The 13,297-nt window shown below is 39.2% G+C and overlaps 1 protein-coding gene across 1 annotated transcript in view; it reads right to left on the reverse strand.

Annotated features, from left to right (window-relative positions):
* Window positions 1-10,667, reverse strand: part of FAM208B (family with sequence similarity 208 member B) — a 55,252-nt gene extending 44,585 nt beyond the window's left edge. Inside the window, exons 1-5 of the mRNA XM_018565756.1 lie at window positions 10,581-10,667; window positions 10,175-10,194; window positions 9,986-10,085; window positions 8,361-8,458; window positions 7,012-7,115 (exon numbers count right to left, since the gene is read on the reverse strand). Of these exons, the coding sequence (XP_018421258.1) occupies window positions 7,012-7,115; window positions 8,361-8,458; window positions 9,986-10,085; window positions 10,175-10,194; window positions 10,581-10,606 (348 nt within the window). The 5' untranslated portion in view covers window positions 10,607-10,667. The remainder of the gene's footprint in view (window positions 1-7,011; window positions 7,116-8,360; window positions 8,459-9,985; window positions 10,086-10,174; window positions 10,195-10,580) is intronic.
* Between the last annotated feature and the right edge of the window lie 2,630 nt (window positions 10,668-13,297).

Here is a 13,297-nt window from a genome sequence, read left to right on the forward strand (position 1 = left end):
AAAAAAAAAAAAAAAAAAAAAAAAAAAAAAGAAAAGTACATTAAGTTGTGCCAGCATTTCTAAAAAGGCAATACAATACATTGCTGCCATTACATCCAGCATAACTGTATTCCATTTTAACAGCATTCATTGTGATATCACATTTTACAGCTAGGTCCAGCAGTTCTCGTTATACAGTTCAAGATGGTACTGTAATCTGTAGTGACGTAGGGACATCAGGACCAGAGGAAGGAACCACAGCTAGCTGAAGTGCAGAATCACTTTGGAATATGCATTGGAATATAGCAAAAGCTTCAGAGTTGAAATAACATTACAAAGAAGCATAGAGAAGAGGGGTGGCTACAGTGTTTCCTTATAAATAGATACTCGAGAAATCTGTGGATTGTGACTTCTGCAAGTACCCATACACACAAGTGAATTTTTACTCAGAAATCCCATTGCAGGCAGCACGTGGAATACCTACTTTAGCCTAAAAAGGCTGCCAATACGGAATATGCATTATATGTTTTTACATTTACATAACATTTAACAAGGTCCCATACATGGCCTGATTTACCTTAGTCATGTGACAACTACAATCATTGCTATCAACAATTGGCAGAGAGGTTCCATGTTCCCTTGTGTAGAGGCTCTCTTGAGGGTGCTCAGTGTGCAGATATTCTAATTTGCTTGAAAAAGATAGTGAGCTATCACTGTTCTGAAGGAGTACAACTGCAAATTATCTATCTATCTATCTATCTATCTATCTATCTATCTATATCTATCTATATCTATCTCTATCTATCTATATCTATCTATATCTATCTATATCTATCTCTATCTATCTATATCTATCTATATCTATCTATATATCTATCTATATATCTATCTATATATCTATCTAGATATATATACATATACACATACACATACACATACACACACAAAAACACACACACACACACACATCAATATCATAATACAGCACTGAAAACTGAAATATTGCCTGGTAAAGATGGTGTATATACAGTCTGGTGCTCTTGTGGTTAAAGCAGCTAGATTTAAACTAAACTCCACGTGCAGTTGTATAACCTGACAAATACTTTCAGTTTCTCAGTAAATAGAAAGTGAAAAAAAATCATGCACAAGCACACTCATACAAAGAATTCCACCAGTGCATATTTACTGGAAATCAGACCGTGTTAAACAGCAGAGCATAAAATAATTCCACCTAAGTCAATCAGAAAAACCTCATTCACTCCCCGTTTCTCTGTAAACTGAAAGTGGAAGCAAAGAAGACATTTGGAAAACAGCAGCAGACAAAAAACAGCAACAAGCATACATGTATCTAAAAATCATCAAGCTCAAATAAGTCTACTATGAATACCAATTTGATCTTCTCATTAAAAGAAGAACTGCTGGAAAAAGGAAAAGGACTACAGGTAAGTTTTGTATTGCATGTTTAAGTCTACTTGATATTTTGGATGCAGCTTCTTTCAATGGTCAGAGATGATAGTTCATTCATGATGAATGTGTGTGGCCTCAGTCACCCTCTCGTTTGGTATATCTTCCATAACAAGATCGCTGCACCTAAAACACCCATCCCAAGGGGGTCTCATTCTAAGAAGACTTGGCATGTACTGAAGCATTTGTGCAGTAGTGCTAGCATGGATGTTGTACCAACATATGAAAATGTATTTATTTACAACAGGAGGCAGGGGCAGTGAGGTGACTATGGTAGAGCACACAACACACTAACTGTAAAAAGGGAACAATAACGTTTTATAGTCTTGGTTTTGGGGTACTACAAGTTATCAGAGTGACAGCAGTTCTGACTTTACCAAAGCTATAACCATCTAGATCTGTTTAAGGCGTAGTTCCACTTTTGCGGCTAACTTTGAGAAAACTAGATGTCTGGTATGTGTTCCCATTCACACAGCATACCAAGATATACTTTTTAAAAATCTATTTCTTACCTTTTAGTTGACCTTTGTGCAGATGTCAAGCTACTCTGAGCAGTTCCAGAGTGAAACTATAGTGTCAGACTGAGGGCTAGAATGCCTCGAAGGCTTTAACCCTTTGGTAGGACAAACTGTGTTCAAATCTAGTTTATAACGGATAATGAAATCTGCCAGCACAGAACAGACAGAGGTAATCAGAACAAGTGAAACTTCACACAACCCTCTTCTTAGCACTACATAAGGGGGAGGCTACATAGGATTTTTAAGTATAAAGCACTTAAAAAAGAATTGCTGCTTTTCTTTTTTTAAGTTATGCTATGTGAATGGGAAAATAGGTGTTATCCCAATTTGGCTGCAAAAGTGGAAATACTTTATTTATTATAAATAAATTATTATAATATTTATTATTTTTGTATATTGTCTGATAATGGGTATTTTCTTGGTGCCACCAAACAAGAATCCCTTGGATATATGTTGCTGCTTACTCTAGTTTTGCAAAAATACAATAAACTGTTAGCTTCATAAAACAAGAACATAAAACAATAGCACTGAACTTACAAAGCTTCCTTCAGTTCACAGAGTCTCTGCTTGCAACACAGCCTGTTTCTTTCTCCAGAATTGAGGGAGACTGCGCAGCTACTTAGTTAGATCCAAGTAAAAAAGGGTGACGTACACCAGAAGCCTGGTCCAAAGAGTGGACTGGCTTTTGGAAGGATAGTCTCACCTTTGCCCTTTACTTGATTGCAGGTACCCAGTAGCTCAAAACACAGAGGGGAATTTATCAAAACTGGAGCAGAGAAAAGGTGGAGCAGTTGCCCGTGGCAACCAATCAGCTTCTCTCTTTAGTTTGTTTAGTCAAGATTTGAAAATGAAAGAGAGAAGCCGATTGGTTACCATACAAAGCTGCTCCAGATTTTGATAAATCCCCCATGTCCCTCTCCACCAGAAGCTGTTGACTTTCAGGTACAATAACATGAATCACTCTCATGACTCATTCATTTTGAACCACTGACTTTTGTCAAAGCTAAAAATGTAAATGGCTATACATTTGAAAAATAAAGCTCTAGCTTTAGGCAGAACAAAAACTATTATGCATGTATATGTAATACTTTATATTTTTTTAAGTTTCACACCTTTTATCTTTTTTTGTCCTATATCCCTGTATATTATGATTTGTGACAGATTCTTGCTTGGAAATGACCAAAACACATTTTCGGTCAGTAAAAATGTGGATTGACCCTCCAGTGCTCTGTGCTGGAATAGCTGAATAAGAGTCTCATCACAACTATCCTTAACATTGTCTATGTATATTCCAGTGAAAGAGAGGGGGTATCACTTTCAGTTTTATACTACACTTTCAGTTCTTGTTCTGAATGAAAACTCCCAAGCTATTTTTTAATAGAAAGTGCCTCGGCTGAATGCCTTGGAACTAACAGTTGTAGAACACTCAGGATCTGTACACCACAATCTATCTTATTCGTTGTAGAATAATAATAGGAGAGCCAGGTCACTATCCACTATATGCATATGCACACAAGCTATTGTGTGGCACTACGTTCTTAAAAAGGGAAAGGAAAGAAATAGCAAAAACATTGACCATGGTACCATTGTCTCTGTCTTGACTTTTAGAAAGTTCATTGTTCATTTCCCAAGAGTAAGTAATTTTTTGCTTTGTTGCAGTGAAAATAATGGAGGTAAGCTCTGAAAAAGTTTATTTGGAAATTCCTCATCCAGGGCTCTGCTTAAATTGCAATGAAGCACATTATTAAGAGCACGGATCCTGATCCAGAAGTAATGTACAAATGGACATGTCACCAAATATAAACCTTGTGAGTTACAACTCTGAAGGCAATTAGGTGAAAGATTAGGTTCATATTTAGAAATATCAGCTGGACGCACAGTAATATCAGCAAAAGAGAGGACTTTAGAGTTTCCCAAGAGTCTAATGTTTTATTACAGCTTGTTGCTGTAATGGCCCAAATGTCAGGCCAACCAATTACTAAATAAAGGAGGTAAGAGGAGTAGAACTTGCATACCAAGAAAAAAAAACAAAAAAAAACCAAAACCCCATACTTGTGCGTCTCTACCAACATAGTTAGTATTCAATTAGCAAAAGTTGTTGTACCTCTGTGTTTCACGCTCATGAGCTACCAGCACATACCGGTACGTTCTCTTGCAGCCTCGGTTTACTCAAAAACGCACGGAGCTACCTTGAAATTTCTCTACTTGTGTTAGGCAGGACTACAGGCAAAACTGTGAGGGCAGAGCTTGCAACAAATGTTATATGTTGTCAGCATATGATAGTGCTGCGACTCCTGGCATCATACTGCACACAAAAGGTTAACTTTAAAGAGCACCTCCAGCCAAAACATTTTTTAGCTTTGAACAGAGTGATATCTGGGGCTCCATTCAAGAGGTTTCCCCCTCACTTACTATCCTGGTGCCCCATTGTTTTCTGCAATGCAAAATAGGCTCAGTCTGCATCAGAAAGAGACATTTCCAATAGATGTGCACCGAAATAAAAAATAAAAATTGTCAGGCCGAAACCGAAAGTGTTTTTTTTTCTATAGAAAAAGAGATTGAGGACAGAGTGCTCAATCTCTTTCTGCAGCCCCCGTTATAAATGAACAGGAATCCTCTATACTGAGTGTTACTGTTCATTCATAACTTGAGGACATAGTATGTTTACTATAAACCACAACCATGAATGAACAGGAAGTTATGTAGATCACTTCCCATTCATTCATAATTGAGGATATAGTAACCATACCATGTCCTCAATTACAGTATATATACAAAAACTCAGCGATCACTGATCGCTGAGTGTTAGCTCTCGTCTCCTTCCTGACAGCTGTCACAGGAGGCTGGGCGTGGGGAATTGTGACAAGAGGCTGAGCGGTGTGGGAGGAGAGATGCTGGCCGCTCACAGTACGCTCTCCTCCCGCATCGCTCGGCAGCCTGTCACACTTTCTCTCCTCCCCGCTGGGATACAGAGCAGCGCCCAGCAGGGAGGAAAGAAAGCAGGGATGCGCCGCTGTATCGGCAGAAAAATGGCACTTTCGGCATTTAGCCAAAAGTGCCATTTCCGGCCGATATGTTTAGGCGGCCGATGTATCGGTGCATCCCTAATTTCCAACGCTTCTTCCCAATGTATCATTTACAATTTCTAGACTGTTTAGGGATGGGGGAACCTATGTCATTTATTAGGAAAGTCAGTAAGCTGAAAAGACTACTGGTGTCCCTGTTTGGTGGTAAAGGATGGGTAGTCCAAATCAGACCTATCAGGAATGCAAATGTGCTGTAAACTAGAGAATAGATTGACAGGATTATGAAGACACTGCTGACCTGGCAGTAAGTGAAAATCCCAATGTAAATGTAAATACTAAGCCCTATTCACACCTGTACTTTTTTTAGGTTTTTGCGCATTTTCCTACACGCTACAACAGTTATTTTCTATTTTGTGCCCGTTTACATCTTTATGCTCAGTTGCTTGAAGCACAAAAAAGGTACATGAGCATTTTTAGAGCTGTGCCATGCATTTTTTGGCCCCATAGACTTTAATGGAAATGCCTGTAAACTGCTTGCACAAAGCTTGCAAAACACACAAAAAAAAAAGTGTGTCTATGCGTGTAAAGGGCTCTGCCTAGGTGTGAATGCAGGGTTAAGGATTTATTTCCTTTGTCCCTCGCAATGCATATAGGAAGTAATTTTATTTAGATAAAAGCACTGAAACAGAGTACATACCTGGTGATCCTGCCAGTCCCCTTCTCAAACACCTCCTTCTGGACCACTCAAGGCATGGATGTAGATCTTTCCTAGTATGGCCAATTTGCATCTCTTTGCCCATGTGTCTCTGGCCCCGTAGTCAGCCTACTGCTGACAAACCCCCTGTGCAGCCATTCCCAACTTTAGTGACAGCAGTTTGAATATGCAATGCTGGCAAGTCACAAGGAGATGTAGCCCACACCCCTCATGCCCACACATTTCCATTTCTATGGTGTGCTTATTAACAATATCCTAGATGTTTTATATTTTTTAAACCAAGGCTTTACTTACACTTTAAAGGTACCTCAGTTAGCTAGCAGTATATCTGTCTTTTTGATTAGTTTGATTGATAGGTGGATGTCTAAATGGCTGAAGTAAACAACTTAAAGTGGACCTGTTCCCCAAAACATAAAAGCAACTCTGCATATTTAATAGTAAACACTTTACATTCATATCCAAGAGGTTGTGTTTCCTTTAGCCTCCATTCACATATAGCGTTTGCTTTTCCCGCACAGTTTTCCATGTGGTCACGAAAATGCTAAAATCTTTACAAGTGCATGTATTGCGCTCGTTTGCGGCTATTACTATAGCTGTGAAAGTGCGGAATCCAACCCTGAAATTGCGCTTGGACTATTTTGCGGGACGCACTGTTTTGTACTGCACAGTCCCCACAATAGTCTGAACAATGCAAATTAAAATGCATTTCTTTTAATGTTTAGCACGGTTCCACGCGTATTGGTACAGCCAAATACGCGCAGATAACCACTCCTATGTGAATGGAGCCTAAAAAAAAAAAAAAAAACTTACATTTTTGGGCTTTTTTTTTTTACTTTTGCCTTTTCAGGAGCACTTGTGATGTAGCCAGTGCCTTCCAGGTGCCCACTGGGAAGGCTATGTTACTGGTGTCTTTCAGTGAACCATTGTAAGTAAACTGCAAGTCTTGTGAGATTTAGAAGAAAAGCCTTTTCATTTTTTTTTCTACACAGATCTGGCACAGACATCATTGGTGGGCCGGCCCAGAGAACAAGGAAGAAGAATCTGGTCACCAAAGACATTACTAGTAAAATTGGGAACATGGGATTATAAGGAGGAGCAGAAGAGGACCTTTAGCACGTGTGAAAACACAAACCCAAAAGGTAAGAAATTATACATTGATGTGTTTATTTGACTAGAGTACCTGCAGTAATGGTGGCAGTGTCATATGAGGATGGAAAGGTAGACCATTAAGACTTGGGCAAGACGATATTAAAATGAAAACATTTCTACGAACAATGCTTATGTTAGAATCAAGGGATATTATTCTTACCAGTTCCTGATCTTTCATCCAATACTGCAGTTTGTCAAACTCAAATCCATTTACATTTGATGTTATTACTCGGTAAAGCGTGTAGTAGACACTTTCACAACACACTATAATGCAAGCAAATGTGATCAGTGATATTCTAGAGAACAGTAACAAAGTTAAAAAGAAGACATGGATTTTTATGTGCCATTTCATTTTTAACAGAATTATTGTATTAAAGGGCATCTATGTTCAAAAACTAAAAATGAATATGTATTTCTACATTGGATTTCCATTTCTATCCCACTCTTAATAACCATATTGATCTTAAGTTTGTAAGCCTACTTATTGAAGACGCCCATAGAATGACTGACACAATTTCACTCAGCCCTGTGAATATGCACTTCCTTGCGTTACTGCTCCCAGAGCCTGCCTTCTGAACTACAACTCAATTTCATTGTTTACTAGAAGCAATGCATGGTGGGCTATGCAGTCTTGAGAAATCAAAGATTGCATCACAACAAGCAGCAGGGAAAGAGATGCAAAGCACACTGGGAATCCAGGAAGCTCTTGAAAGTGATGGGCAGACAAAAGGCAAAAATTCACTACATAAAAAGGGATTTTTTCAAGCAAGCTGTGAGTTAAAAAATATGGGTTAACCTTTTCTCCCCCCGTAGTACTCTTGGGGTCACAGGAGGACATATACCAACGTCCTCCCATGACCCAAAAATAGCGAGCTATTACTTGCTATATGGTGAGAGTGCCGCAGCCAGACAGATCCCGAGAATACTGTCGAGACCCACCCCGCTGGCTGATAGGCAGAGCCCACTGTGAATCTAGAGGCAGAGCCAGCTATGCCTGCCCCCTGCCCTGTCCATCCCTCCAGTCAGCGCTGGGGGATCAGAGAAGGGGGAGCGGTGACTGACAGTCACCTCTCTCTGCAGAGAGGATTGGGAGGTGAGCGAGCGGCTGTGTTTTCGGTCACTTTCCAATCAATAGAGCCTATGTGTGACAGTTTCAATGTCACACGTCGGCTCTAAATAGGAGTAATTCACTCACCCCATAGTTCTCCTTTAAGTTGAAAATAAAAAAAACTACTTGTTAAGTAGCATTTACTAATAGTTATCCCAGGATATCAACTGTGGACTTCACAGAGACTCCAGCACTTATGCACAATAAGTTTTATGATCAGTGAAGCACACTCATTTCTTGGGACAATGGAACTAGAGAAGTAGGGAAGACCTGAAGTGTCAAACCAAGGACAATGACTATTTAACTACTTTGGAGGTTCAAGATGACTTATGTAGTCATGAGATGAAATAACGAGTTGTATGTGTACTGATTCATAGTTTATTCAATTGAAAAATATTTACCTTCTGGACTTGCAAAATTGCTATCAAAAATTTGCACTGGTAATATTTTTCTTAGTTCAGACAATCTAATGACTTCTGTAATTTTTAGCTTGCTTGGCCTGCAATGAAAAAAAAAAAAAACACAACACACGCAATCAGACTAATGGTCACAAACCTTATTAGGCTATACAGCAAGGACATACACAGCAGTTTATTAGTATACTGGTAATGGATTAGCACCTTTATATTTTTAATGTGGTCTACACTCACCTTCCCACTGTTCCCTTCACTTCCCTTTCCAGTGGAGAGGAATAGGGGAGTAAAAACAAATCTGTCCTGCTTATAAACCTTGACTGCGCTATCCGAAACATAAAAGCAAGTTTAGATTGTTAGTTTAGTTAGTTGTTTAGATCTTAAGGGCCCGTTCACACCATCCAGTGTGTTCATCGCACAGTCCTGTGGCATGAACGCACTGGATAGCATAAACAAAGTCTGCCTGCATTCTGGGCGGGAGAGGGGCATGTTTTTTTTTTATTAATTTCAATGGCATCGTTGACATGCCCTACCCACTCACAGTGCAATCGCCCGCACTGGAACGAGTGGTACCGCAATGCTCTGTATTCCAGTGAAGTGTGATCGCAAAAAATAATACATGCACAGTAACCACTGTGACATAATTATTTTTTACCAAGACTATTGTTCCTCAGCAGTCATACTCAGGCCACCAAGCAACTGTAAACAACGGCAGGCCAAGAATACTTAGTTCCCAAAAGCAGAGCCTCATTACCAGCTAAAAAGGTCATAAACGTCTTAGTTTAGAATAGAAAACCTTGAACACACAAAGTAAACTAGGTAAACATTCTTAATGTCCACTGTGCACTCCCTTATGCCCACACAGGTGAGCAGTGAACCTTATAGGTTGAGCCTAAATGGCTGAAATACACACAGGCATTTAGGGCAGCAGACACTTTTTGAATTAGCTAATGATGACCTTGGCACTATGTTAGCACAAAGGACCTAGGTGCACTCCTGCATTCAGCACCTGTGTGTGCAAACAAAGAAGAGTGTGCATCAGTCAAATTCAAAATTCTCCATGTGATCAATGGATATGATTACTGTATAATGATAAAGTATTGTACACTGTAGCCTGGTTAGTCACCATTGGAGGCACAGGTTCATTCCTCACAAGGTTTATAAATTAAAGTGTATGTGTGAACAAAAATCGAAAACTAAAATAGAGTAAGGCCTGCTCACACATGCACAGTTTCCGGTTTTTGTTTTCTTTACAGATTGCTATTAATAGTGAAAGATACCAGGTGCCTGCCAAAAATACAAGCAATACTCAATTTCCTTCCATGGGCTGCCAACTACTATACTGACATGGTAAGCAGCATTATTTGGCTGGAAATGTCTGAAAACTGCTGATGCGCTCCAGGGTGGAGTAATTATCTAAAGGCACTTTGCACACTGATGAGGGGCACTGGAGGAAAGCAGACATGACCTTTGCACTTGTATTCTAGGTAACATGCTACATAGGAAATTTGCTAAAGAGGGTTTACATCTACTTTAATATCAGCCCCAATCTAAATATTGTTAATACTTGGATTTGTAGCAAATGTTCTTAAAAGCCAGAAATCCATACTTACAGCTGTGCAGGAATGCTGCAAGTGCTTGATGACTTGAACTTAATATCGCATGCCAGATGTTCCTGAATATATAACTGTCCTTTCCATGCATTATAAAGCTCTTTAAAAAGGAGAGAAAATATTAAAAAAGTAAAAATGTACAAAAACAGTTGCACTATATCAATATAGATATAAAAATATGCACTATACCTGGACTGTTCAACTGGAGCCTGGTTAAAAAGACAAAAAATAACTAATCGTAAAACATAATTATGTCGACGATGAAATTACAAATGACAGTTACTGCATTACATACTAATAGAAAGTACAAAGCAGCGAAGGCACTGGCAGAAATACTTGCATGTGCTGATAGAAAAAAATATAGAACTTGCCTATGGTAACCAGTTTCTAACTGAGATCCGGGATATTACTCATTAGAGGCAACACCTCCACTATGTTTTTTTAGAAGGCCTAAAGAAAGTCTTGCTTCAGGGGTTGCTATTCATGAACAAATAGACAAATGCTATATATAAATGTATCCGTCTGCTATGCAAGTCTTTATAAAAACTAAATGTTCCTCTTGTGTAAGAGAAATTCCAAGCAAGTAATTGCTTACATATCAGGGTCTTGTAATACTGGCATGTTACATCTATGTCATTCAAAAGGAGGCAGTTATATAATGGAGGTTTGGCCTTGGCTGTAGACGACTGCCATTGTGTTATCCGTATGCTCAAGACTGAAAGATATACAAAACAGTAATCTATTAGTACAACTAACGTGCCATAGCTAACTACAAACTAACTACAGGTGCCTAAAAAATGACTAAGATTCATAAATTACACGGGCCAATACCAAGCATGGCGTGAGTATTAAGTAGAGGAAGAGATCATATAAATCTGTATGTTAGACTTAAAAAGAGTACTTAGCAAAATGTAACCCTCAATAGCAAACATATTTTCACCGACATTTGCATTACAAAGCTACTTAGGTGATGCCTGCTGTTGGATGCAGGCAAGGATGCATTAACAAGTCCTAAACTAACATCTGCAATGCAAAGCAGATTTCTGTCAGCTGTCTACATAAATATGAAGCATTTTGCATGGCCAATTCATGAGGCCTACTGGAGATACTGTTCTATCAAATCATACAGTTAACAGTGAAAAGTTTTATCCGCTGGAGATTTTGCTACTGAAGATCACTTCACTAATTCCTGGTTCAGCTTTACTGCTTCCCAGGTCACCTGACAACCCACTGGACAGAAGAGGATGGGGAGTCATTGTCCAATGAGCAAGCAGGAAGCAGTGAGATGACACTAGAATCTGCAATCCTAAAACAGGAAATATGTTTACCACCTGCTGGCTATGCAATGTAGCAAGAGTACATCACATAGCTAGTTAAATATAATTATAAAAACTTTGGCAGGTAACCTAGTAAACATGTATGTGTATTCAGCTGTTCACCTGAAGTTTTCCTTTAAAGGAAACCTGTGCTGAGAGAAGTACAGAGGGTAAAATTCTAAAAATATCAGACGTTTGTATGTAAAGTTTATTGTCTAAAATAAACAATTTCTGAACTATTGTTCTGGAAGAAGTATGCAACAAATTAGGGGTGCACCAAAATTGTCCAAAAATGCAGAGCATCCCTAGCATCTCTCCTCCCCACTCGGCACCAGTCTATGTCCCCTCTGATACCCGCTGCTCTCACCCGCCTATGGTCGGCAGAGGCAGTGGGGATCGAAGATGACACGGCTCAGTGTCCAGCGGGAGGAGAGAAGCAGTCAGTAGGCCGAACAAGGTGGTGCGGGGACGAGACAGCTCTCAGAAGCTGCCACCTCCTGTGACAGGAGGAGCAGTCGGGATGGAAAGCAGAGTACAAACACTCAGTGATCACTACTGATCACTGAGTGTTGTAAATAAGGGAGGACATAGTAAGCTTACTGTGTCCCCAGTTATGAATGAACAGAAGAGCTGCACATAACTACCTGTTCATTTATTCATGATTGTGGACATCACAACTGATACTATCTCCACAGTTTATGAATGGAAAGGAGCACTCAGTATGGAGGCTTCTTGGTCATTCATAACAGGTACTGAAGAAAAAAAAAAAGAGATTAAAGGACTCTGTGTCCTCAAATCTCTTTTTCTATTTTAAAAAGGGAAATATCAGGTGTCTGTTTAGATACGTGATATTTCTCCAAAGCCCCCAACAGTAAAATAAAAAAATACATAAATAAAATAATTAAAATATAATACAGGCAGTCCCCGGGTTACATGCAAGATAGGGACTTTAGGTTTGTACTTAAAAAGTGACATTAAACCCTCAGATTTTTTGACATAAAACAATAGTGTAATGTGTGCCTTACTGTAATCCATGGTAGTTTCCCTTCTCTTTGCTGCTCTTCCTTTTAAATCTGTATCTGTTCTCATGCTGGGCAGAACTTCTGTTTTGCAGCAGACTGCCTTGTCTCAGGAATGGATACACGGTGTCTGTGTGCAGGTTCACAACCTGAGCCAGCACTACAGGAAGAGGCCCTGAGCTGAAAAGGGAAGTTCTCCCCAAGCATGAGAAGACATGAGGATTTAAAAGGAAGAGCAGCAAAGAGAAGGGAAACAACCATGGATTACAGTAAGGCACACATTACAGTATTGGTTTATGTTAAAAAATCTGAGGGTTTAATGTCACTTTAAGTTGAATTTGTATGTAAGTCGGAACACTCCAAATTCCACACTTCAGAATTTGTATGCAATTCCAGCCAAAAAAAATATTTTTTTCATTTTGGATAGCATAGGGAAGGGTCACGTTTGTTTTGCTGTCTGTTCAGAAGATGATATAATTTTAAAACATTTTTATTCAAAATGGCACACCAAAAAAAGTTTTTTTCTATTTTTAATTTATACACTTTATTTTTTTTTTGCATTTTTAATTAACTTTTTTTCCCTTTTTTTAAAAAATAATTGTTTTGTCTTTAATCTTTTTTTTTTCCAATTTTATTTTAATGCTGGGATCGGCCGGACCGGGGAAGAGGAGAAGACAGACAGCTGGGACATCAGCGGAGGGAAGAGGACGCTGGGACATCGAAGGTACAGGGGGCAGCTAGGTATGCAGCATGTCCCCGCTGCCTCTGCAAAACAGATGCGCAGAGAGCAGCAGGGATTTGAAGGGACACAGGCCGCTGCAGCTGTCGGTACATTTAGGAAAACTATGGACACGGGTTAATAAGTACGGATTGTCCGTAAGTCGGACGTCCGTAAGGTTGGGGGAAAAAAAAGGTAATTTTCGGTTTTAACCAGACAAAGGTTTTTATTTCAGTCTGAACATGTCATTTCAGTGCAT

The sequence above is a fragment of the Nanorana parkeri genome, unplaced genomic scaffold (assembly GCF_000935625.1).
Source record: "Nanorana parkeri isolate BGI_ZX_2015 unplaced genomic scaffold, ASM93562v1 scaffold26, whole genome shotgun sequence".
NCBI classification, from domain to species: Eukaryota; Metazoa; Chordata; class Amphibia; order Anura; family Dicroglossidae; genus Nanorana; species Nanorana parkeri.